The 25,132-nt window shown below is 61.3% G+C and overlaps 1 protein-coding gene across 2 annotated transcripts in view; it reads left to right on the forward strand.

The window, feature by feature from the left end:
* BCAR1 (BCAR1 scaffold protein, Cas family member) overlaps positions 1-25,132 on the forward strand; it is a 40,898-nt gene that overhangs the window by 12,819 nt on the left and 2,947 nt on the right. For both annotated transcript variants that reach the window (XM_048817085.2, XM_048817084.2), the window contains exons 2-5: positions 7,899-8,480; positions 19,171-19,332; positions 21,959-22,072; positions 22,905-24,020. In XM_048817085.2, the coding sequence (XP_048673042.1) occupies positions 7,899-8,480; positions 19,171-19,332; positions 21,959-22,072; positions 22,905-24,020 (1,974 nt within the window). The remainder of the gene's footprint in view (positions 1-7,898; positions 8,481-19,170; positions 19,333-21,958; positions 22,073-22,904; positions 24,021-25,132) is intronic.

Consider the following 25,132-nt stretch of genomic DNA (forward strand, 5'->3'; position numbering starts at 1 on the left):
CCTGGGTTGTGCTGCCCATTCCCAGGGGCTCAGCAGTCACGCTGTCATGGCATGGCGGTTTCCCATGTTGTCGTAATAAATCACCCTCCTGACATGTAGAGCATGGCCCACCGCAGATCCAGGCCGGGAGCCCTCCTGGCTGGCCAGTGAGAGGGTAGGGAAGAGGCCGTTACAGCGAATGAGCAGTGATCCGGTGGCTAATGTCCAATTCTCCACCAATCGCAAGCTGGGGGTGGGCAGGGAGCAGTTCTTCAGTGTGTGGCTGGGCCGCGTCTGGCTCCCGGATCCAGGAGGTTGCTCTACAAACAGCCGTTTTGTTGTTCTACGTGAAATGTCCTTGGGGCTTTTCTCTCTGTGTTTCTGGCCAGGCGCCTACCAGCCTGCTCCCACCCAAAAGGCCTACTCACCCACAGGCATAACTGCTCCGCTCTCAAACTGTGGCACGTGGCATGGCCCTGCCTGGCACACTCCAAGCCTCTCCACACAGGAGTGCAGGAGACGTGACCTGCAGCCTTTGCTGCCCAGAGGATGGGAGAGGGTCCCCATTCATCGCAGGCTGCAAGGCCGGAACAGATGCTGCCAGGGCTACGTGTGACTCTCAGCCTGCCCGCCCCATGGCAGCGAGTTGATCAGCCATCCCCTCTCGCCTGTGTGAACTGCTCTTGTGCCCTTCCCTGCTGTGCCCAGCCTGCCCTGCTGCCTTTGCTGGGTCTGCCAATAGGGCAGCAGAGTAAAGAGTTGCCGGCTGGGCTGGAGTGCGGGAAGGTGTTGAACTCCCTGCATTCTCTCCCCCTTCCTTTGAACAGCAGGAGATGCCCCCATGGGTCAGGCCTCACCCAGTCTGATTGTTGTTGAGGGGCAGACGCGTGCTCCCTTCCTTGGGGCTCACGCAGCAGGGAGGCAACGAGCCCAGGCTTGTGCCCTGCCATGCTTGGGGCATGGGGGCGGCTGGCTTGCTGCTGGCCGGTGGTTCCCCAGAGAAGCCGTGACACACTTGGGTCATACGCCTGGAGGCCCCCAGCAAAGGCGTCTGGGGGACCCAATGGTCAGGGGGAGCGATTAGCAGGGGGAGAGCTCCAGCGTGACCCTGGCGTTAGCAGTGCCAGGGCTGGCATTGGGGGCTACCAGTGGTGTCAGTTTCCGCAGGGCTCTAATTCCAGCAGTGCCGCTCCTCGTAGCAACCGTGCTGCCGGCTCCAGGGAACAGCCTCAGAGCTGATCCCTGGCACAAACATGCATTGTTCCACGGGGCTGCAAGCAGGAGGGTCCCCCCACCCGTGCTTGGGCCTTGTGCCAGCGAAATGCCCTCAGTTAATCCTGGGCTGGATTTTTTCCTTTCCAAGGGACCTGTGAATGGTCAGGGGGCAACTGAAGGACTGGCAGGTTGGGGGTACCATTGCCGAGGCTGGTGTCGCGCCAGCAGCTTCCACCAAGGAGGGCAGCACAAGGTGCGTTTGGGTCTTCCCAGTCTGGTAGCCCTGGCGTAAATCCAGGGGTTCAGCTAGTGGACTGAATTCCAGTGGCCTTTAGGAGCAGTTGCTTTGCTGTGTGGGACGCCAGCAGGATCAGGCAGGGGTGCGGTGGTTGTGGGGAAGGGAGGGGGACATACTTCGGACATCTGTGGGGGAGAGGAGGAAATTTCCCCCATGCGGGACCTGGAGACCCCTCTGGGCAGCCACGGGAAGTCCTATTCCACTGGGAAGCCGTTGTTCTCTGTGACCTCGGCCAAGTCACTTTCCCTTGCTGTGCCTCAGTTTCTCCGTCTGTTACATAGAGGTAATGACTCTTCCCTAGGGCCCAGCAGTGAATGTGAGGCTGGACTCAGTGATGGCTGGGTGGTGCTTTTGAGATAACTGGGGGTCATCCCTTTAGACAACAACACCCCCTGCCCCCCATCTCCTTGGCAGAGCATCGGGTCATCCAGTTAGACGTGGATTTCTGTTTCCATCTGTTTTCATACAAGGATGCACCCAGGGCAAGCTGCTGGTGACCACCGCCTGGCATGGAGCCTTCTGTGGCTCCGATGGGCGAGCTGCAGGAAAGTCAGCCTGGGGGAGGGGTGAGCTGGTGAGCACGGGGTGCTCTTCCTGGTGAGTGGCATGCTTCATGCTAAATGCCTGTGGAGGGCTGGGGGCGAAAACCTGGCCTTGGTTGTAAGTGCCGCTCACATGAAAATCCGGGTGGGGACAGACAGGGCTTCTGGCAGGTTCCTTTGCAGCTGTCTCTTTCCAGTTTTCCGTCTCTCACCTGCCATTCTCCAGAGGGGTTCTAGCCCAGCTGTTGCTGGTTTTCCAGCAATCAGAGCGGGTATTGAGCCATACTGTGCTGCCAGTCTTTGGGGGTGTCTTAAAGCCCCAGCTCCTGGGAGCATGTGATTCCAAGAGAGTCAGCTTTCATTCAGAAAGATAATTAACTGTCCCGTCTTCATGGTGGCAGAGAGAGCGGGAGCCGTGAAGGCTCTGAGACAAGACAAATGAAAAGAACCTGGCTTTTCTTATCTAAAATGGAACAATTTGTACGCCTGGTTGGGGGGGCCAATTCGTGGATTTTGGTTGGTGATGCAGTGACCCCAGGGGTGAAAGGTGTTTTCATTTGGGATGAACGCTGGCTACAGGATCCTGGGCTGCTATCACAAGCCAGGGCCTCACGCCCACGCTGGACCAGGTCTGGAATATTCCAGTGCCCCAAGCGCTGCTCCTGCTCGGCTACCCGCCCTACCTCCCTCGCCTGCTACGCTGCCATCCCTGCTGACCAGCTTTCCAGCTGCCCCTCCCACCATACCATGCTGTCCGTGGGGGAAGCACTTGACATTTGTACAGGCCACCTGCCCAGGAGGTTCCCAAGGTGCTTTGCCAGCATGAGTGAAGCCCCTGTGTCTATGCAATCTATAGGTGGGGAAACTAAGGCAGCAGAACCCAGGAGTCCCAGCCCCTTGTTCTCTGGTCTAATCATTAGACACTGGTGCTTAGTGCTAGTGAATACACTGCAGTCAGCTTTAGAGAGTTACTGGGGAACATATTGGAGGACCCCCCCCCAAAAAAAAGTGTCTGGGACAGGGGCCAGCTAGGGTCCCTGTTCTGCTCTCAATCACATAGGCACAATGCCCTGGACAATCAGTGAGACCAACACCAGAATTGGGCCCTTCCAACAGAAAGTCATTGGGACTGGGAGTCGGGATTCTGGGGCTCTCTGATTCTGGGGCTCAGCCCCCCCTAGTGCCTCAGTTTCCCCATCTGTAGCAGAGGGAGAATGATCCTGGCCTGACTTTCTGAAGTGTCTCCTGTTTGGGGGGATCGAGAGGTCAGTGTTGCCATCCATGAACCACCCCTCCCCCGCTCCTCCTGTCTGTGCCCCATTCCCATGGCAAGGGGCTGCTTTCTGGTGCTGCTGGGCACTGCTTCATGGTTCCGTGAGTCTGCAGCCTCCCCAAAGCTGCCACCAGTCCCCGATGGTGTCTGCCCCCCTCTCAAACGGCTCGGGCGATGTACAGCCTGGCACAGGGGGCTGGCGCAGCCAGCCTCGGGTCTGGGGCATCAAATGGGCTCCGAGCCTCCTGCTCCCCCACCCCACGGGCCGTGCCTAGGCTGCGAACCCAAGGGGCAAGGTAGTGGAAATCGGGCCCCAATTCTCAAAGGGCCAGGCCCAGTGCACATGCTGTGAGTCCCGGCCTTCGACCACATTTGATCTACCCCCAGGAGGCTGAGGCATTGCCCCCCCACCACACCCCTCCTGGCACCGCAGGCAGATGGCGGGCGCCGGGCGGGGTGAGCCACGGGCCCCATTCCCGACCAGAGTCTGGCCCTGCGAGGCTCGGTGTGAGCAGGCTGTGTTCTCTGGGGTCGGCTCAGTGGCTGGGCTGGAGCCGGGGAATTCTCCCCACGCTGACTCACTGCCCTGGCACTTCCTGTCCAGCGGGCAGGGGGAGGGGGAGCTGGGCACCTGAAATGGAAGCACAAGCCGGATGGGAGCGTGACGCGAGGGGCCTCGCCTGCCGCCGGGCGGCCCAGCTCCCTTCCCCTCCCCAGCTCCCTTTCCCGCAGGCGACTCTGGAAGGATGCAAGCTCTTCCTGGCAGGAAAAGCAGGCAAAAGGCCATATTAGGGAAAGCTCCGTCCTGGCCTGCTCCCCTGAGCCAGGCCCCCGACTCCCACTGTAGCCACTGGGGGGGCTCAGCAGCGCTGTAACGACCCGGCTCTCCCCAGCAGGCTGCGATTGGGGTTTACACCTTTGCCCGGGGCAAACAAGCGACTCTGGCTTTCCACCAGGCTCTGCTCTGTCTCCATGTGGCCCCCCCCAACCCAAGGCAGCATTGGCAGCTCCGGTGCTCGGAGCCTCCCGGGGATCACAAGATGGGCTTTCCAATGGGGAGTTTCGGTTGGCTTGTTGTTTGGGGCTTTTTGTGATTGAGCATCTGGCTTTGGTGTATGAGTCGCGTTTCTGAGCTTTTCTCTGCCGTGACGCGGGCTAGAGACCGGCTGGAAATAAACCAGAGCTGGGATCCTGTCATTGTCACAGGACTCCCGTGGCTTGGGGACCGCCTTCCTACTCGTATCCTGAACTGGCGCTAAATGCGTGAGAGCTGGGCCTACCTGCCTTTGCTCTCCCTCTTCAGGGCCTGCTGGGCCTAGCTCTGGAGGTGGGTTTGAAATCAGTGGGGATGGGATGTCCCAGCTGCTGGCTTTGCATCGGTCATCACTTCCGCTTGGCTTTACACCAGTGTCATTCCAGTGGGGTCACACCTGATGGGCCCATCCTGCTAAGTACTCAGCCACTGGGGGAGGCCCTCAGTGGGGTAGGACCCTCAGTCCGGTGTCGTTTCTGATCTGGCGCTAGCCGCTCCCATATGGGGATGGGGCCTGCAGCCCCACTCAGCTCCTTGCAGGGAGTGAGAGCAGGATCGGGCCCCTCTCTGGGCAGCCCTGGAGCGAAGGGTCCTTTTCCTGGCTCACTTCAATGCTGTGAATTAGCCATGCTATAGGAGGTCACTGGGCACTGTCCCTGCTGCTTCCCCCACTGCGCGCCTGGGCCCCTCTCTGCCCCTCTCAAGGGGCCTTTTCAGTGGCTGCTGCTGGAGGAATGGCTGACCTCCGGCATCTGTCTTCCTCTGGGACCGGCTGGAGCCGCCCACTGGTCCCTGGTTCCCTGCATGGTGGAGCCCTGCGCCCTCCTGTTTTTGGGGGGAGCCCCCGGCTGCTGGGAACCCCCCTCTGCAGGGGGCAAGTGGGAAATAGAGCTGGAGAGTCCAGTGCTGAGCAGTTGGGCTCTCAGGAGAGTGCAGGGAAACCATGTGCTTCCAGCCTGGACAGGGCAGACAGGAGCTGGGCCTGCTCCCCCCAGACAGCTCTGCTGGTGTCCCTCACTCCTGACCTGTCTCAGCCCTGGGCTCCCCCCAGAAGGCTCTGCCAGTGCCCCTTGATCCCAACCCAGAGCCCCCTGCTATCCCATCCCTAGGCTCCCCCCCGCTCTGCCAGTGCCCCTCACTTCTGACCCACAGCTGCGTGCAGTCCCAGCCCTGGGCTCCCCTCACACAGCTCTGCCAGTGGCCCTCAATACTGCCCCACAGCCCCAGCTATCCCAGCCCTGGATTCCTCCCTGCTCCTGCCCCCCAGATCTGCCAGTGCCCCCCAGGCCCACTTGGAACAGTTTGTTTTGCAGAATCACACAGATGGAGGTGTGGCCCTTGGTGAGATGGGCAGATGGGACATGCCCCCATTTGAGCCAGTCAGGTCGTTCTGGCTTTACCCAATGAGGTCTGAAGGCAGCTGGGTCTTGGGGGGGAGTCCCTTGCATCTTGGGACAGTGGAGGGGCCGTGTGACGGATATAGCTGTGCCCCTTGGGAGGCCGTGTGGAGGAACCTGCGTATGGGCTCAGTGCCTTGTGTTCCTCTTCCCGCCTGGATCCCAGCCCCGGGCCAGGAGCAGCAGCAAGCTGGGGCTGGCCAGGAAGCAGAGCGCCTGCCTGCAGTGTGGCGTGGGGGTGACTAATCCCCAGTCGGCGTCTCTGCCTGCGAACGGCCGGGAGCAGAGTGACTGTGCGTGGCTGTGTGCTGAGGGTTCTTTCCATCACTCAGCCCCTGGACCAGGCTGGGTTATATTTGGAAGCATGACCAATGTGTCATGGGCCTGAGGAACGCTGGCGAGTATTGGCTATCAGCGCCCCCGGACGGGGGAGGGAGCAGGAAATGGCTCACCAGGAGCAGGCTGCTCTCTGTGCCTGGGGCCTGATCCGGGGCACTGCCAGCCCTGCAGGAGCCCTGCCCCGGAGCAGCTGGGCATCCCCATCCCCACCGCCAGGTGCCTCTGTGCCTCTCACGAAGCCTGTTCTCTCCAGTGCAAGCTACAGTTGTCACATTCTCACCTGACTCCAGGAGCTGGGGCTTTAAGGAAATCACCAAAGACCAGGAGCCTCGCTGTAAAACCATGTGAGCTGGCCACACTCTGTGTGCTACCACAATTGTTTTCCCTCTTTGGACCCTTTCCCCAGGTACCCTTCGATACAAGGACATCCCCTGAGCTAGCATGGCCCTTGGGGAAGGATGGGAGTGGGGATAAAGCACTGCAGTGGGGCTCTGGCTTCCAGGCCCAGCTCTGCCATGGACTCTATGCGGGACCCTGGACAAGTCAATGTTGTGCTGGGGTTCGAAACCCACTCGGCTCCGATGCCCCACCCCTATGCACAACCCAGATTGCCAGAAGCTCCTGCCATGTCTGGCTGGCTGCAAAAGCTGGCCCTAGCCTCTCATGCCTCAGTTTCCCCGTTAGCAAAATGTTCCTCCATTCTGCCTGTTTTGGGTCCTTATTCTAGGCTCCCTGGGGCAGGGACTCCACCTCTGGTGTCTGGGCAGTGTCTGTGCGTTGGCTGAGGATGAAAAACCCAACAACAGCCAGGCTAATGATTCGGGTTTGTTCTGTGGGTGTGGGCATCACCCACCATGGGTCAGCCCCCACAGGGGATGGGCTGTGCCCCAAAGGGTTTGCACTCCAGGGTGAGATTCCCACCAGGTGCAAATCACTGCAGCTCCTGTGTAGCCAATAGGCTAGATTCTGCAGTGGTGTGAATGTGCTCAGCTCCATGGTGGTTAGCAAGGCTCCGATCTGACCCTTAATGTCAGATTCCCCTGTGGGAGGGGGGAGGACACAGGATCTGGGAGCCCAGCTCCGGTTCCCTTCAGTAGGCCCTGGGTGTCCATCCACAGTGGTTTGTAAGCTGGCAGTGCCCCATTAAGGGGCAGGCGCAACAGAGGCCTTGCTTGTCTCCCAGCAGATCTTGGGCACCCGCTGCATTGTGCCGGGGGGGGGGGGGTTTCAGCAGAGCGCAGGGCAGGATGGAGGGACGCAGGCAGGTGCTGGGAGATGCTGGTGGAGCCCAGTTAGTGGGTTTCTGACCAGGGTCGCTTGTTCATGGGGGCAGCCCTGCAGCCGGACGCTGGCACGTCTGTGTCCTGCTGGGGCATGGCTGGACCGGGGCTGCTGGCTGTGGGCTGACCCTGCAGTTCTCTCGGGCCACTCAGTGTCACCACACAGGGTCCTCTTGCTAAGGGCTGCCACAAAGGCCTTTTGCCGGCTGCATGGGCTCCGTGGATATCGTTCAGGGCGGGGGTCACCCCGCGGACCTTCCAGCTGTCCGGGGAGCCTGGCAGCAGTGGGCACCTGTGGCCGCTTTGCAGGTGCCGGGGCGGGGAGCTGTGACTGGGGATCCCTCATTCCCAGTCTCGCTGCTTTGGGAGGGTCCGGCCCAGCCCGTACGGCACTGGGGGAGAGGAGGCCAAGGTCTCTCGGTGCCCCGCACCCAGATTCCCCAGCAACGGTGTTGGGCGGTGCGAGTGGCATGGGCTGCCGAAGGGCAGGAGGGCAGGGTCCCTGTGCGGCCAGCTCACCCTCCCTCGTCTCTCCCCCCCAGAATGTGCTGGCCAAGGCGCTGTACGACAACGTGTCCGAGTCCCCAGATGAGCTTTCCTTCCGGAAGGGCGACATCATGACAGTGCTGGAGCGCAACACGCAGGGCCTGGATGGCTGGTGGCTCTGCTCACTGCACGGGCGCCAGGGCATTGTGCCCGGCAACCGCCTGAAGATCCTGGTGGGCATGTATGACAAGAAGCAGCAGGCGGAGTCTGGCCAAGGGCAAGCACCTTCCCACCAGCACGTGCTGCACCCCACCGCCCGGCCGCCAGGGGACAGCATCTACCTGATCCCAGCCTTGAGCAAGGGGCAGCCGGGCCTCTACCCGGGCTCTGCGCCAGGGGCGCCCTTCCCCTCACCTCCAGCCAAGCAGCCACTGGCGTATCCAAAGCAGCCACTGCCCCACGCCTGCCAGGACATCTACCAGGTGCCCCCATCGCAGAGCCACGCCCCGGACGTCTCCGCCAGCCCCCCACAGGAGATCTACCAGGTGCCCCCGGCTGCGGGGCTGGGCCAGGACATCTACCAGGTGCCGCCGTCCTTGGACGTGAGGAGCTGGGAAGGGCCGAAGCCCCAGGGAAAGGTAGGACGCATCCCCACACGGTTCAGGGCCCAGCTCTGCTCTGCAGATTGCCCAGGGGCCCCGTGGGGGGATCCAGGCAGCTCTTCCAGTGCGGAGGCAGGAGCTGGAGGTGGGCACGACGGGCAGGGGATGTTTCTATTCCGGATACCCCCAGGATAGGTGGGAGCTCCCCCGGCCTTTGCTTTCCGGAGAGTTTGGGGGCAATCCTTCCCTTCTGGGGGTGCTGTGGGGCACTCAGGGTAATATCCCCACAGCCAGGCCCCCGCCCCTTTCAGGCTGGGTTTGCGCGCTGTTGCCCTCACCAGGGCGTCTGGGCTCCCAGCATGGGATGCTGCGAGTCTCTGTTCCTCTGTGCCTGGAGTCCAGGGAGGGGGCCAGAGCGGTCATTAACCCCGTGACACCTGCCTGGTCTCCATGCACGTTGCAGCAGCCTGTGGGCTGCCCTCCCTTGGGCTTATTCCATGGTCCCCGAGGGCAGAGAATAGCCGCAGGGTGCTCTGGGCACACCCCTGCATGCCTCCTGTGCCAGTTGTAGGGGCAGTGTGCCTGCTCCCTGACACTGGGGGCTCTCGGGGGGCCATCTCCACCCCATGGGGCATTGTCCCTGGATGGACACCACGTGGTGCAGGGGCCTGGCAGCGCCGTGTGGCGGTTAGAGCTGGGGACAAGGAGCGCTGCGTGATGTGGCCAGCTCCGGGCCACGATGGATGCGGGGCCATGCTCTGACGCTGCCTGACTTCGTTAGACCCACTAACGAGCTGGGCAGGGACATGTGCCCGCCCCCCTGCCCATAGTGATGCCAGCACCCGCCAGGGGGCACCTCTTTGCCCAGCGTTATCTAGCAGGGTCGTTTGCCACAGGGGGCCCAGCAGCTGGGCAGGGCTCAGATGCTGCTGGCAGGGGCTGGCACACCTGGGCACCAGAGCCCAGACACGGCTTTTCCTTGGGCTGTTTTCCAGGCTGTCATCCTGCCCAGCACCCCCTGGGGGTGCAGCCGGGGGGCTGGCTCCAGGGTCTCCTTGGCAGGGGGGTGGGCAGCATGGCAGCTCTGGGGAGAGAGATCACCACCTGGGCATGCAGCACTCTCCCCAGCTGCCAGCCTAAGAAGTGGGTCTCCTGTGGGCCGTGCTACGAGGCTGGGGGGACAGGGCAGGCACTGGGAGGCTCCGGGAAACAGTGTCCCCAGACCGAGCTGCTGGGGCAGCAGGAGGGTCTGTGTTTGGGTGCCAGCTGGTCCTGGAGGTGGGTTTGAGTCCCACCCATGTTTGTGGCACCCAGCCCGTGGATGTAGCTGTAGGGGGCGAGAGGCACTGGCTGGGCTGGGCCCATCCCTCCTGCCTGTCTCTGGTGGTTGTGCCAGCCGCAGGGAAGGATTCACGGGCACTATGCTACAGAGGGAGTGAGGGTAAAACCAGGGGCCCCAGCTTGCATCTCTGCTCCAGCGGTGGTCTGGTAGATGCTGCTGCCAGGTACCCAGCATGCCCTTTGCTCACAAGGTCGCAGGGTGAGAGTCACGGCTCCTGAACCCCGCGGGCAGAGTGCTGGTGGCCAGGCACAGGGCCTGCCATGCCCCAGCCAGAGGTTGAGGGGCACAGCTCAGTGAGTGCTTTACTTCTTGGGAAATTCAGCCCCGCAGACTCCAAGTCGCCAGGCCCTGGGCAGGGCAGAGCCCTGTCTGTTGAGAGCTTTGTGGGAAGCCCTGAAGAGGGGCCAGATTTAAGTTGGGGTGTTACAGACCTGGAACATCCTCCTGGACGGGGCAAGGGGGCAAGCAGGCTCTGTGGTCCAACCACAGTGCCGGGGAAACCAGCTGGTGCCCCAGGGCCAAGCCAAGCACAGCTGGCACCAAGCAACCCCGGTGGCCTGGGGGAGGGAAGAAGGCAGGAGAGCATGCGTGGATCAGGGAACTAGGCGCCTTTCTGCCGTACACTGGCCATGTTGGGGTGCAGGACAGCTCACATCTTGGCTCAGGACGAGGCCCTCTGCCAGCATCCCAGCAGTGACAAGCAACGGTTATCTTGGGGTTGCTGGCAGCTGAGGTCTGGCCTACTGCGCCCCGGGTCTGAGCCAGTGCAGTGAACACACGGCCCTGTGGGTGGGGAGCCCCAGGTTCTGTTCGAGGCTCTGCTGATGACTTCAGCTGCCACCCTGCCTCAGTTTCTCTACCTGTCAAGTGGAGGCCTTATCAAGCTCTGTGATGGGGAGTGGCAACGCCAGCCTCCTGGTCTGGGTTTACATGCCGGATGTAGATGTCATAAAATCTCTGGTCGTTTCTGTACAAGCGAGCGCTCCCGAGGGCTGGGCAGGCAGGAAGGGCCTGTAAGTTAGCGAGCTTTTTGCAGGGCCCCGTTAATGCAAATCCCTAGCTGGGGATCTCAAAGCGCTTTCCAGTGCAGGGTCAATGTTGTCATCTGTAAGATGGGGAAACTAAGGCACAGAGGGGGGACGTCACTTGCCCAAGGTCCTCCAGCCAGCTCGTGGCAGGGCTGGGAATAGAGCTCGGGTCTCCTGAGTCATAGGCTGGGTCTCTGGCCACTGCGCCTCACTGCCTACCCTTAAAGCACCTCTTACTCCCGTCCCCAGTGAGTTCTTCTGTTGGTGAATTGTCAAGAGCCCTGTGCCGAGGCTGCCCCAGGATGGCTGGGTAGCTGACAAGTGGGGGCTGCAGCCTCCCAGCAAGTTCTGGACACGCGGGGGAGCCATGAGGGGGTTCGGGGAGTGGCGGGGAGGCTGTGTCCATGCCTGAGAGGTGTTGGAAAGGCTTGCACTTCTGGGTGAAGCCAGCCTCTGCTGGGAGTGGGCAGGAGCCTGGTTCAGCTTGTGCCATGGCTGCTTTGGGCAGGGTCTAGCACCTTCCTCTGCTGCAGGCCCCTGCCCTGGGCTGGGCTGAACCTCGTCTCAAGTCCCAGCCACTCCCAGCTCGGCCGTGGCAAGGTCTGGGCTGATCCCTGAGAGGCTCTGCCGGGGACAGACGAGTTTAAACCCCTCGGGGCTGGCGAACATCCTGGGACCCCCTCCTACCTCTGTGTCCTCAGGCAGAGGGTTCTGGGCGCTGGAGGGGCTCTGGTGGGACAGGAACTGTCCATGTGAGGGGGCTGGATCTCAGTGAGACAAAGTGGTGTGGTTCTGCTGTGCCCATCAGCCCGTTCCCGGTGGGTGCCCTGGCATAGCACCCTGGGTGCTGAGTTCACGCCACCCTCATCCATTGCAGCTGGCTCTTCTGGAAGTCAGGCATTGTGCAAATCCGGCCTTGTGTCCGGGGGCTAGCTGGGGTGCAGCTTACCTGGGGGGGGTGGTCTCTTGGCTGGGCTGAGCTGATGCCGCCTCCTCCCCCTTCTCCCGAGGAGACGCCCACGCTGGCCATGCCCATGGCTGGGTTCTGCTGGCTGTCCTGCTGGCTCACTTGCCCGGGGGCTCCGTGCCAAGGCCGTGTGCCCTGTACCCAGTGCCCCCACCAGGGCTCTCCAGCACCTGGCAGAGGGTGTCTCGGTGGGGTTGGCTGGGGTCAGCGCCGTCGTGCCTGGGACCCCAATCCTGCACTGCTCTGGGGTCCACATGGCTGTGCCGGGGGAGGGCTCAGCTGTGGGCAGGATCAGGGCCTGGATCCTGGTCCCTAGCTGTGGCAGGAGCTAGGCCATCCCCCACCTGCCCTTGCCCGGCAGCCTGACCTTGAGGCTGGGCCTGACACCGCAGCTGCCAAGGCCGAGTACGTGGTATTGAAGCTTGGCCTGTGACCAGCCGAGCCTGGAGCCTGTTACCTTCCTGTCCTGCTCCCAGCAGCTGGCTCAGCAGGCGGGTGCCAGCTGTGGCAGGAGCTGGGGGGGCTGCCTCTTCCCCCAGCTCACACCACAGTGGGGGGGCGTGGCGGGGAGCTGACGTAAGGCCTGGCTGTGCCCAGTGGCTCCACCTGGCTGTACCACGACTGGCACTGGGTGGAAAGGTGGGGGGCTGTGGGAGTGAGGGGCACTGTCATCCCATCCCGTTGGAGATTCTCAGTCCCCCGATCCCTGCCCTGTGGGGGACACGCCCCTCTGCACTGCCCAGCCCCCAGGCACGTTAGAGCAGCCTCAGGGCTGCTCCAGCTTGTGCTCTGCTTCCTGGGGAGCCCAGAATGGATAGATGGGGGGATAGAGGGCTGGGGATGGATGGGGGGTGGCTGGAGGGGTGTGTACAGAGGTGAGAATGGTTAGAGAAAGGTTGGGGGGTGGATGCAGGGAAAGTGTGATGTGTCTGGGTAGCTAGAGGAGTGTGTACGGTGGGCTGGGGGTGGGTGTGGAGGGGTGTGGACGGGGGCTGGGGGGGCAGCGGTGGAGGGGGATAGAGGGGTGTGTATGGGGTGCTAGGGCATGAGCCAGCCGGAGCGGCTGGGTGGCTTCTCATGCCACCCCCAGAGCAACCGGGATCCGAAACCCCTGGCAGAGCTGGGATACGAAGCCCCTGCTCCCAGCAGGCCTGGCAGCTGGGGTGGGGGGCAGTTCTGTGGGTGTTGCCTCGTGGCTGACCCCATCGCCCTGGTGCTCAGCCCCTCCATGTGCAGCCCCGGGCTGGGCAGACTGCAGGACACGCCCCTTGCACAGGTGTGATTCGCTGCTGCCAAACCCTGCTCCGGGGTCCCCCGTGGGAGAGGGGGCTGGAACCCTGAGCTCCGAAAGCCCCAGTCCCTCCCCCTGCAGCGAGGGGACGGGGCCCTTAGCTGGAGTGGCTAGCCGATCCCCACCCCTGCCCCACAGGGCAGCCCACGTGTGGTAGCACCGCCCAGTAAGGCTGTAAGCTACACCTCAGAGAAGGGAAACCCACCAGCCCCTTAGTGCCAGGGCGGCTAATCCATGCCAATCAGAGCAGCCTGGCTGAGCCTTTACAGGGGCTGGGGAGCAAAATCACAGGCTGGCAGCTGGCCTGGCTGCTGGTGCCCTCCGCAATCTCAGGAAGAGGCCGTCCCTGCCTCCAAGGGTTTGTCTTGCAGGGGAAGCAGCTGCTGGAGAAGGGTGGGGGGAATTCCCCAGTACAATCTGGGGCCAGAGGCTGCTGCTCCCCAGATCTGTTAAGCTTTGAATTTCTGGTGTCAGCTGTCACTTGAGAGCGAATGTTACATCTGCTGGTCGGGATCGAGGGGCAGATGGGGGTGGGAAGTCCTGGGTTAGGATGGCAGCAGGCTGCAGGTTGGGATTGAGGGGCTTTGGCAGAGCTGGGATAGTTGAGGGCTGTGGGTGGAATCTCGCCTAGATACCTGCCCCCCTCCTCAGTGTGCAGGGTATGCGCACAGACATGCACCCTGGGACTCGGGTACCCCCATGAACCCCCGCTGCTCAGGGGAACCCCAGCTACCTCCTGCCCCCAGGGGTTGCTCTGAGCCCCAAGCACTAATGGATCCCTTAGGTCCCCCCAGGGGAAGCAGGAGTCAAGAGGAAGGGGGGTGGAGCCTGCTAGGTCCATGCCTCCCTGGGGAGGGCACCCCCGCCAGGCAGCTCTGGAGTTCTCTGTGCCATTCAGTATGTTTACAATGCTACAAACTGTCTCTTCTGCGAGACAGCTAGTGGTATCCCCTACACCCAGAGCTGCGATGGTGCCAGACGCCCATTTCACTAGCTGCACTGGTGCACCCATAAGCCACACGCAGACAGACGGCCGCCCACAGATGTGCCCATGCCCAGAAGCAGGCAGGTGCGCACAGACATGCACACAGACACACGTGCGCACAGACATGCAGACGTGCACACAGTCCGACACACACACACGTGCACACAGACACACATACATGCAGACGTGCACACAGACACACGTGCGCGCAGACATGCAGACGTGCACACAGTCCGACACACACACACATGCACACAGACACACGTGCGCACAGACATGCACACAGACACACATACACGCAGACATGCACACACATGCACACAGACACACGTGCGCACAGACATGCAGACGTGCACACAGTCCGACACACACACACGTGCACACAGACACACGTGCACGCAGACATGCAGACATGCACACAGTCCGACACACACACACGTGCACACAGACACACGTGCACACAGACATGCACACAGACACATGCACAGAGACACACGTGCACGCAGACATGCAGACATGCACACAGTCCGACACACACACACGTGTACACAGACACACATACACGCAGACATGCAGACGTGCACACAGTCCGACACACACACATGCACACAGACACACGTGCACACAGACATGCATGCAGACATGCACGCAGACATGCATACACGTGCACACAGACACACGTGCATGCAGACATGCACACAGACACATGCACAGAGACACACGTGCACGCAGACATGCAGACGTGCACACAGTCCGACACACACACACGTGCACACAGACACACGTGCACACAGACATGCACACAGACACATGCACAGAGACACACGTGCACGCAGACATGCAGACGTGCACACAGTCCGACACACACACACGTGCACACAGACACACGTGCACACAGACACATGCACAGAGACACACGTGCATGCAGACGTGCACACAGTCCGACACACACACACGTGTACACAGACACACATACACGCAGACATGCAGACGTGCACACAGTCCGACACACACACATGCACACAGACACACGTGCACACAGACATGCATGCAGACATGCACGCAGACATGCATACACGTGCACACAGACACACGTGCATGCAGACATGCACGCAGACACATGTGCACGCAGACATGTACACAGACACACATGCAGACACACATACGTGCAGACACACATACATACAGACATGCACACACGTGCACACAGACACACGTGCACACAGACACACGTGCACACAGACGTGCACACAGACATGCACGCAGACACACATGCACGCAGACATGCATACACGTGCACACAGACACACGTGCACGCAGACATGCACGCAGACACATGTGCACGCAGACATGTACACAGACACACGTGCGCACACACATACGTGCAGACAGACACGTGCACACAGACGTGCACGCAGACATGCACGCAGACACACATGCACGCAGACATGCACGCAGACACACATGCACGCAGACATGTACGCAGACACACGTGCACAAGACATGTACGCAGACACACGTGCACAAGACATGCATGCAGACACACATGCATGCAGACATGCACACAGACATGCACACACGTGCACACAGACGCACGTGCACACAGACATGCATGCAGACACACATACACGCAGACATGCACACATGTGCACGCAGACATGTACACAGACACACGTGCACGCAGACATGCAGACACATGCGCACAGTCAGACACACGCAGACAGACGGCTGCCCGCAGACATGCCCGTGCCCTGAAGCACACATAGGCATGGGTGGTAGGCTGGGAATGCCTGCTGCTACAGGGATCGTGCCCCCAGGACCGAAGGCTCAAGTGCAGGAGGACACCAGGCATAACCCTCCTCCCGCAAGCCTGGGGCAGACTCCTCCCTGGTGCTGGCCAGGGAGCCGGCCTGGCCCGTGCTTCCCAGAGCAGGTGCACCCAGGCAGCAGCTACTCTGCCAGGTGCCAGCGTGGGCTGATCGTCCTTGGCAAACTCCCCGGTTTGGGGGCAGCCCTGGCAGCTCTGGGGCAGAGGCTGGCTCCAGCGCCAGGCTAACAGCCCACGCCAGGGATGGCCCTGGCAGCACCCTTGGCACAGGCACTGGGAGGGAGACACGACCTGTCTCTGGGCATGGCTCATGGGGAGTCCTGGCTCCGCCTGGCCCTCCAGCCAGGCGCACTGAGAGCAGGGCAGTCCTGCCGCCCTGGTAAGGCCATAAAGGCAAAGGGCAATCGGGATAAAATACAGCCCAGTTTTACAGCAGGGCAATCACTCTGCAGCTCTAATGGGATGCCAGTGAGGCATCAGATAGCACCCTGGGGGGCTGTTAGTCACATGGGAGGAGCTGGGGATTACCTGGGGAACTGAACGGTCGGTGGTAAGGAGCAAGTATCCCCAACGGCCGGGGCAGGCTCCAAGTCACTACCGAGGATTCTTTCCCAGCTGTCTGGCTGCTGGGTCTCGCCCACATGCTCAGGGTCTAACTGATGGCTGTATTTGGGTGGGGAAGGAATTTTCCCTGGGTCAGATTGACAGAGACTGCAGTGTGGGGCAGGGTCACTTGCTGGGTTGAACTAGAGTAAATGGTGGATTCTCTGTAACTTGACATCTTTAAATGAAGTTTTGAGGACATCAGTGAGTCAACCAGAGGTTAGGGGTCTGTTACAGGAGTGGATGAGTTTCTGTGGCCTGCAATGTGCAGGAGGTCAGACCAGATGGCCCGTTCTGGCTTTAAGATCGGTGAGGAGCAAAGCAGGCTGCCGGAGCCGGGATTGCACTGGGCACCCTTTGACCTGCAAGCCAGCCCCGGGGTGCTGCAGGGCTCGCTCCCCACAGCCCAGGCCCTAGAAACAGGTGCAATCCCTCCGTCCAAACTGGCCACGGCCAGCACGCAGCAATGTGTACAGACAGCACCCTGGGGGGCTGTTAGTCACATGGGAGGAGCTGGGGATTACCTGGGGAACTGAACGGTCGGTGGTAAGGGCGGGAGGAGCCACACCAGGGCGCTGCCTGCCCAGCACGGGCCCATGCGCTCAGCTGTGCAAACACCATCTGGGGGGAGCTATGCCAAGCGAGCTGCCTCCTGCAGGCCTAAGCCCCAGCCCCCCGCTGCTCACATCAGGGGCTGACCGACGTGCAGGGAGCACATTGCAGTGGAGGGACCGGGGGGTGCCTGGGGTTTTATCAGCCCCAAACCACTGTGGTTTCACAAAACGACACAGACACGCACACTGTCCTATCCCAGCCCTGGGCTCTCCCCAGCGCTGCCGCTGCCCATCTACCCACTGGTTAATGTTCTTGTCACTTGGGTCCTGATATGCCCAACTCCCATGGGTCGGCTGTAGGCCAGAGTGGGGCCCAGGCCAGCTTTAGGCCCTGTGCGGCTGGTAGAACCCTGGCAGTGGTGTGTGCAGAGGACAGCAGCCCTGGCTGATCCTTCGCCTTTCAGCCACTGCCTTTTCTCCCACGGCTGGCTGCTCCTGCCTGGGGCATGGCTACGCCCACTGAGCCGCACTCCCTGTGGCATGGGAGCACCTCACAGCCCCCGGGAGCCCACGCAGGGCTCGTGCTCCCACTCAGCAGTAGGGGAAACTGAGGCACATCTCCAGAATTATCTGGGCATGTCTGTGGTCAATTTGGGGTTGGGACCTGGGTCTGCTAAGTACCTGTTTTCAGCCTAACCACCAGACTGTCGTTCCTTCTCCTGCAGCCCTCTCCTCACACGCTGGGCTGGGCCTGGGCATGGCAACAGCATGCTCCCAAACGCACAGCCCTCTCTCCCCTCCCCCACAGGTACCCCCTCCCACAAACAGTCCTGTCTCCTCCTCCCCTGTGCAGCCCCCTTCTCCGCCTCCCACCTGCCCAGGGAAGCTCCCTGCGGAGCTGGCTCCCATCTGCCGTCTGTTGTCCCATTCCATGGGGAGTGTTGCAGCCCCCCGTCCCACCCCCACCCCAGCTCCAGCTGGCTCTGATCAGCAGCTCAATGATCGGACCCCACTGGCATGTAAATGTGGGCTGGGTGCGGACCCCGCCACGGTGCCAGCTGGCCCAAGCCATGTGGCACGGCTGGGTGCACCTGGGCCCCCTGCCTCACTCTCGCCTTCATCCAGCCCCGCAGCCAGTGCATTCCTCGCCATGCCACAGGCAGACTCCAGAGGGCTACATGACCCTGTCCTTGCCCAGCCATGGAGAGCGACAGAGACGGGCACAGAGCCCTTTGCCCTCACGCCCTTCTCTGCCGCCCACTGGCTCACAGGGCTGGGGTAAATAGCGGGAGAAGCCGGGCTGGCTGTGCCTTGGGCTGATAGTGAGTCCCACCCACCTCCCATCGCCTCCAGGGAGGCTGGACTTGCGGCTGTGGCTCTTGGGCCACCTGGGTTCCTGGCTTCATCGCGGTCTCTCTGTAACACCCAGAACGTGCCCCGTGGTCTCTGAGCCTCAGTCCCCCCAAAACAGGGCGGCACTCCTCCCTTCGCCAGCCTAGCATGTGAGCTCTTGGGGAGGGGCTCTCCCACCAGCCCCGGGCTGCCAACTGGGGCCCTGGCCATTCGTGTGAGGCCAGTGGTGCCAGCTGCTCCTCGCCATGTGCCCAACTGCATTGGAGGAGCCCTGCCCGCATTGTAGCTGCCCCCCCGGCCCCAGCTCCCACCCGCTGTCAGCACATCCAGGGAGCTCGGCAGCTGGCTTGTTTTGTTCCTCCGGAGGCATCCCACAGCTGTGACTGGCTCCCTCTGGCTGGCTGTGCCGGGCCAGCTGGCAGCGGCTGCGGGCTCTGGCATTGCCACTCCCAGGTGAGCAGGATGGGGGTGAGGAGCAGTTCAGGAGGCAGAGCTGGCTGCAGAACATCCGTCCCCTGCATCAATGTGAACAGGGGACACCAGGCGTGTGGGGAGGTTGCCCGTCGGCCTGGAGCTGGGATGGGGGCACTTACTGTGGGCACTGCCCCTTGTTCAGTGCCTAGGCAGGAGCTCCTGGGTGCAGAACCCCCACAGTTTCTCTTCTTTGCTACCCAGAACCGCCGCCCACCCGTACCGGGGGAGACTCTACTTCCCCCGGGCTGGGGGCACCTGCGCTGCGTGGCAGCGACCTGCTCACCCCTGTGCTCCCTTCCAGGTGGTGGTGCCCACTCGGGTGGGGCAGGTCTACATCTATGACTCACCCAAAGGCGAGCAGGACGAGTACGACATCCCACGGCACCTCCTCGCCTCCGGGCCCCAGGAGATCTACGACGTGCCCCCTGTCCGGGGGGTGCTCGCCAGCCAGTACAGCCAGGAGGTGAGGCCCTGTGCCGGCAGGTGGGCAGGCTGGGAGGCCTGTGTGTGTGTGTGTGTGGCCTGGCGTGGCTAGCTAGCTGCCCCTCCCCCTCCCTCATCCCATAGGTGCTCTCCCCATGCCCCTGACTTTGTCCACCTGGGCCTGGGGGCAGAGCTTCTTCAGGGGTACTCTGGCTCTTGTCTCCTTACTCATCCACCAGGGGTTTGACAAGCAGGGCAGGAGCTCTCTCTTCTCAGACTGGTCCAAGGCTCTCCAATCATAGAATCATAGAATATCAGGGTTGGAAGGGAACCCAGAAGGTCATCTAGTCCAACCCCCTGCTCGAAGCAGGACCAATTCCCAGTTAAATCATCCCAGCCAGGGCTTTGTCAAGCCTGACCTTAAAAACCTCTAAGGAAGGAGATTCTACCACCTCCCTAGGTAACGCATTCCAGTGTTTCACCACCCTCTTAGTGAAAAAGTTTTTCCTAATATCCAATCTAAACCTCCCCCACTGCAACTTGAGACCATTACTCCTCGTTCTGTCATCTGCTACCATTGAGAACAGTCTAGAGCCATCCTCTTTGGAACCCCCTTTCAGGTAGTTGAAAGCAGCTATCAAATCCCCCCTCATTCTTCTCTTCCGCAGGCTAAACAATCCCAGCTCCCTCAGCTTCTCCTCATAACTCATGTGTTCCAGACCCCTAATCATTTTTGTTGCCCTTCGCTGGACTCTCTCCAATTTATCCACATCCTTCTTGTAGTGTGTGGCCCAAAACTGGACACAGTACTCCAGATGAGGCCTCACCAATGTCGAATAGCGGGGAACGATCACGTCCCTCGATCTGCTCGCTATGCCCCTACTTATACATCCCAAAATGCCATTGGCCTTCTTGGCAACAAGGGCACACTGCTGACTCATATCCAGCTTCTCGTCCACTGTCACCCCTAGGTCCTTTTCCGCAGAACTGCTGCCTAGCCATTCGGTCCCTAGTCTGTAGCGGTGCACTGGATTCTTCCGTCCTAAGTGCAGGACCCTGCACTTATCCTTATTGAACCTCATCAGATTTCTTTTGGCCCAATCCTCCAATTTGTCTAGGTCCTTCTGTATCCTATCCCTCCCCTCCAGCGTATCTACCACTCCTCCCAGTTTAGTATCATCCGCAAATTTGCTGAGAGTGCAATCTACACCATCCTCCAGATCATTTATGAAGATATTGAACAAAACCGGCCCCAGGACCGACCCCTGGGGCACTCCACTTGATACCGGCTGCCAACTAGACACGGAGCCATTGATAACTACCCGTTGAGCCCGACAATCTAGCCAGCTTTCTACCCACCTTATAGTGCATTCATCCAGCCCATACTTCCTTAACTTGCTGACAAGAATACTGTGGGAGACCGTGTCAAAAGCTTTGCTAAAGTCAAGAAACAATACATCCACTGCTTTCCCTTCATCCACAGAACCAGTAATCTCATCATAGAAGGCGATTAGATTAGTCAGGCATGACCTTCCCTTGGTGAATCCATGCTGACTGTTCCTGATCACTTTCCTCTCATGCAAGTGCTTCAGGATTGATTCTTTGAGGACCTGCTCCATGATTTTTCCAGGGACTGAGGTGAGGCTGACTGGCCTGTAGTTCCCAGGATCATCCTCCTTCCCTTTTTTAAAGATTGGCACTACATTAGCCTTTTTCCAGTCATCCGGGACTTCCCCCGTTCGCCACGAGTTTTCAAAGATAATGGCCAATGGCTCTGCAATCACAGCCGCCAATTCCTTCAGCACTCTCGGATGCAACTCGTCCGGCCCCATGGACTTGTGCACGTCCAGCTTTTCTAAATAGTCCCTAACCACCTCTTTCTCCACAGAGGGCTGGCCATCTCTTCCCCATGTTGTGATGCCCAGCGCAGCAGTCTGGGAGCTGACCTTGTTCATGAAGACAGAGGCAAAAAAAGCATTGAGTACATTAGCTTTTTCCACATCCTCTGTCACTAGTTTGCCTCCCTCATTCAGTAAGGGGCCCACACTTTCCTTGGCTTTCTTCTTGTTGCCAACATACCTGAAGAAACCCTTCTTGTTACTCTTGACATCTCTGGCTAGCTGCAGCTCCAGGTGCGATTTGGCCCTCCTGATATCATTCCTACATGCCCGAGCAATATTTTTATACTCTTCCCTGGTCATATGTCCAACCTTCTACTTCTTGTGAGCCTCTTTTTTGTGTATAAGATCCGCTCGGATTTCACCGTTAAGCCATTAATGGTGCGGAAAAGAGGGCAGATTCCAGTGTGACCAGCACGTGGAACTCCCTACCACATGAAGTGTCCAGCACCTAGACTGTAGCAAGCTTCAAAGAGATTTGTGGTTAGTGCTAGCAAAGGCAGAAGGGATACTAACCGATCAGGCTCAACTGGAGGCCCTCTATAGGATGAGAGTGTTATGGGGGACAGATGACCCTTCCCCCGTCTCTCTATTGTGGGGCCTATGAACCTTCCTTCCTGGCCGCTGTCAGCCAGGCTCCTGCGCTTGGGGCAGTGGGGCTGAGCCATCCGACTGTCCTGGTATCCCTAGGGATACGCATGGCTATGTGCAGGTGCCCGGGCGTGCACAAGCCGCAGGAACCAATGCCATTGCTTGCTGCACTTGCAGGTCTACGACACCCCCCCAATGGCAGTGAAGGGCCCCACGAGCCGGGAGCTCGGCCAGGAGATCTACGACGTGCCGCCCAGCGTGGAGAAGGCCCTGCACCAGGCCCCCCAAACTGTGAGTGGTGCCGAGGGGGTCTGAATGCGGGCAGGAGAGCATAGGAATTCCTTTGGGAGCCCAGCCCTGGGGCAGGCAGTTTGTGGTCCCTGGCATGCCCCAGCACTAAGCCTTGCCTGGCTCTGCAGCGTGGTAGCACCATGCCGGCCCCCACATGGGAGGAGGCAGGGCACAGCACAGGATTTCCTCCAGCCGAGCTCCAAGGTGGGGTCAGCACAGCGTTGGCTAGCTCAGACGGTGCCGCAGGCAAGCAGGGGTGGGTGCCTGGGGTTGCTAGAGCAGGGGGCTCAGTGGGAACTGGCAGCAGGGACTGGGGGGCAGGTCCCAGCCTCCAAGAAGTGCCAGGCAGGCCCCAAAACCAGAGTGGCTTCAAAGCCACCAGATTTCTGAAAAATAATAAATATCGGGCAGTTTTCTGACCCCTCGGGGCTTCACCACAGCGTCTGTTCCGACACCAAGAAGGGGCACGGGCAGGCCTGGGCACTGACAGCAGGAAGGGGCACGGGAAGGTAGGAAGGGGCACGGGCAGGGCTGGGCACTGACAGTGAGAAGGGGCACAGGCAGGTAGGAAGGGGCACGGGCAGGGCTGGGCACTGACAGTGTGAAGGGGCACGGGCAGGTAGGAAGGGGCATGGGCAGGGCCAGGCAATGTATGCAGAACAGGGCGTGGGAACGACCGGATTTTACATGCAGGAAGGGGCACGGGCAAGGCTGGGCGCGGGCAGTAGGAAGGGACACTCACAGCGGGAAGGGGCGCGGGCAGGGCTGGGCGCAGGCTGTGGGAAGGGGCGCAGGCAGGGCCGGGCGCTCACAGCTGCTGTCCCCCATGCAGGTGTATGACATCCCCCCATCCGTGAGCAAGGACATCCCGGACGGCCCATCCCGAGAGGAGACCTACGACGTGCCCCCCGCCTTTGCCAAGCCAAAGGCGCTGGACCTACCTCCGCCGGCCCTGCCCGAGGACGTGTACGATGTGCCGCCAGTGGCAGGGAAGGGCGCCCCCGAGGCCCCCTTCCCGCAGGAGATCTACGACGTACCGCCCGGCCTGCGGAAGCCGGTGGGGCCTGCGCAGGACGTGTACGATGTGCCCCGGGAGCTGCACGCTAGCAGCCTGGATGCCGAGGGCGAGTACATCTACGACGTGCCACCACAGGTGGACCGGGAGGCCAGGGCGGGCGATACCAAACGCCTCTCGGCCTCCAGCACAGGGAGCACCCGCAGCAATGTCTCCAGCTCCTCGCTGGACGTGGGGCCGGGCAAGGAGGCACCCAAGGAGCTGGGCCTGGACCTGGACGTGGCCATGGAGCTATTGACCCGGCTCCAGCACCACATCAGCGGTTCCGTCTCCTACCTCATGTCCTTCATCAGCACCGGCTGGCGTAGCCCAGAGCAGCTGGAGCTCCATGCACCCAGCCTCCGGGCAGCAGCCGAGGGCATCAAGGGGGCACTGCGGGACCTGCTGGAGTTTGCCCGCGGGGCCGTGGGCAATGCGGCCCAGGCCTCCGACCGTGCCCTGCACGCCAAGCTCAGCAAGCAGCTGCAGAAGATGGAGGACGTGTACCAGGCCCTGCTGCGGCACAGCCAGTCGCTGGATGGCTGTGGCTGGGCCCCCAGCGCCCTAGTGTCCAGCAAGCCAGGCGGCACCGATGACCTGGACCGCCTGGTGATGTACTCGCGGGGCATCCCTGATGACACCAAGCAGCTGGCATCCTTCCTTCATGGCAACGCCTCCCTGCTCTTCAGACGGGGTAAGCTGCCGGCGGACAGCCCGGACGCCAGCCTGCTCCTCGCCAGCCACCCCCCACTGGCGCCCGTCGACAAGGCCAGCAGCATCCAGTCGCGGCCCCTGCCCTCCCCGCCCAAGTTCCTGGCGCAGGACTCACCCGACGGGCCATACGAGAACAGCGAGAGCGGCTGGATGGAGGACTATGACTACGTGCACCTGCAGGTGGGCAGCAGGGGGGCACCCCAGAGCAGAGTGTGGGGCTGGGCTTGCTCTGGAGGGAGGCCCATCTCACTGGGGGCACCCCAGTCCCCCCTGACTGAGACAGTCCTCCCCCATTGCTCCTCCCCCTCCCACAAGGCCTCTCTTTCTCCTGCCTCTCTCTCCAGCACTGCTGCCTCTGCCCCGGGCACAGAGCTGGTGCCCCTGGGCGGGGTGTCTTGAAATGTACCTGGGCCTCACCCACTCGGAGCCCCTGTGCCCAGCCCCAGCGGGGGAGCCGTGGGTCCAACTGGGACTGACTCCTGGGAAGGCCGTGGGAGCAGGGACTGGTGCCTGCTGCTTGCCATCACCCAGCACCGTTGCTTCCTTCCCTGGCAAACTGGCCTGGCCAGGGGGTTCCCACGTCCCAAGCCGGGTAAGGGGGTCGCAGGGTGATCCTGGGCTGGGCAGGTTCCTTAAGGCCCAGATGCTGGGCACCGTGGCGAAAATAGGGTTCCTTGCCCCTTTTACAGTCCATAGGCCCATGCTTGTTGGGCTCTCTCCCCCTATTTGGGGGGCTGAAGGGGGCCTTCAGTCTGCTGGGTCCTTGAGGATCCCTCTCCATGTGCCCCGTAACTGCCTCCCAGGTGCCCACGCGCTGGCTGCGCTTCCTCCACAGCAGCCGCTCCCGGGGGGCCGTGTGGACGCAGCCCCTGCCTGGGGCTAGCCAAGCCGCTCCTTGCACCAGTTACGGGGGCGGGGGGGGGGGGGTGTGAGCCTCCATCCCTCCCTCCCTTCCGCCTGGCCGGGTCCTCCAGCCCAAGTCCTGTTGGGCATCTCCCCTTGGTAGGCCACAGGGCTGGGCACCCAGCCAGCCAGTGTGGTTTGACGAGCTTGGCGTGTGCCATCTGGGACCCATGGGTCTCAGCCAGCCTGGGTGGGAGTTTGGCCAGCCACCCTTCTCCAGCTGTGAGCCTGCAGCGCCACTGCATGGCCTCCTGCAGGACTGCACCCGGGCTGCAGCACTAAAGCCAGCTGTGTGTGTAGCGGGAGGGCTGGGCATGCTGGTCCCACCTGCCCCATGCCCTGCTCTGAGGGGTGGGGCACTGCATGCTGGAGCTGCAGAGGGGCAGCTG

The sequence above is a fragment of the Caretta caretta genome, chromosome 12, assembly GCF_965140235.1.
Source record: "Caretta caretta isolate rCarCar2 chromosome 12, rCarCar1.hap1, whole genome shotgun sequence".
NCBI lineage: Eukaryota > Metazoa > Chordata > Testudines > Cheloniidae > Caretta > Caretta caretta.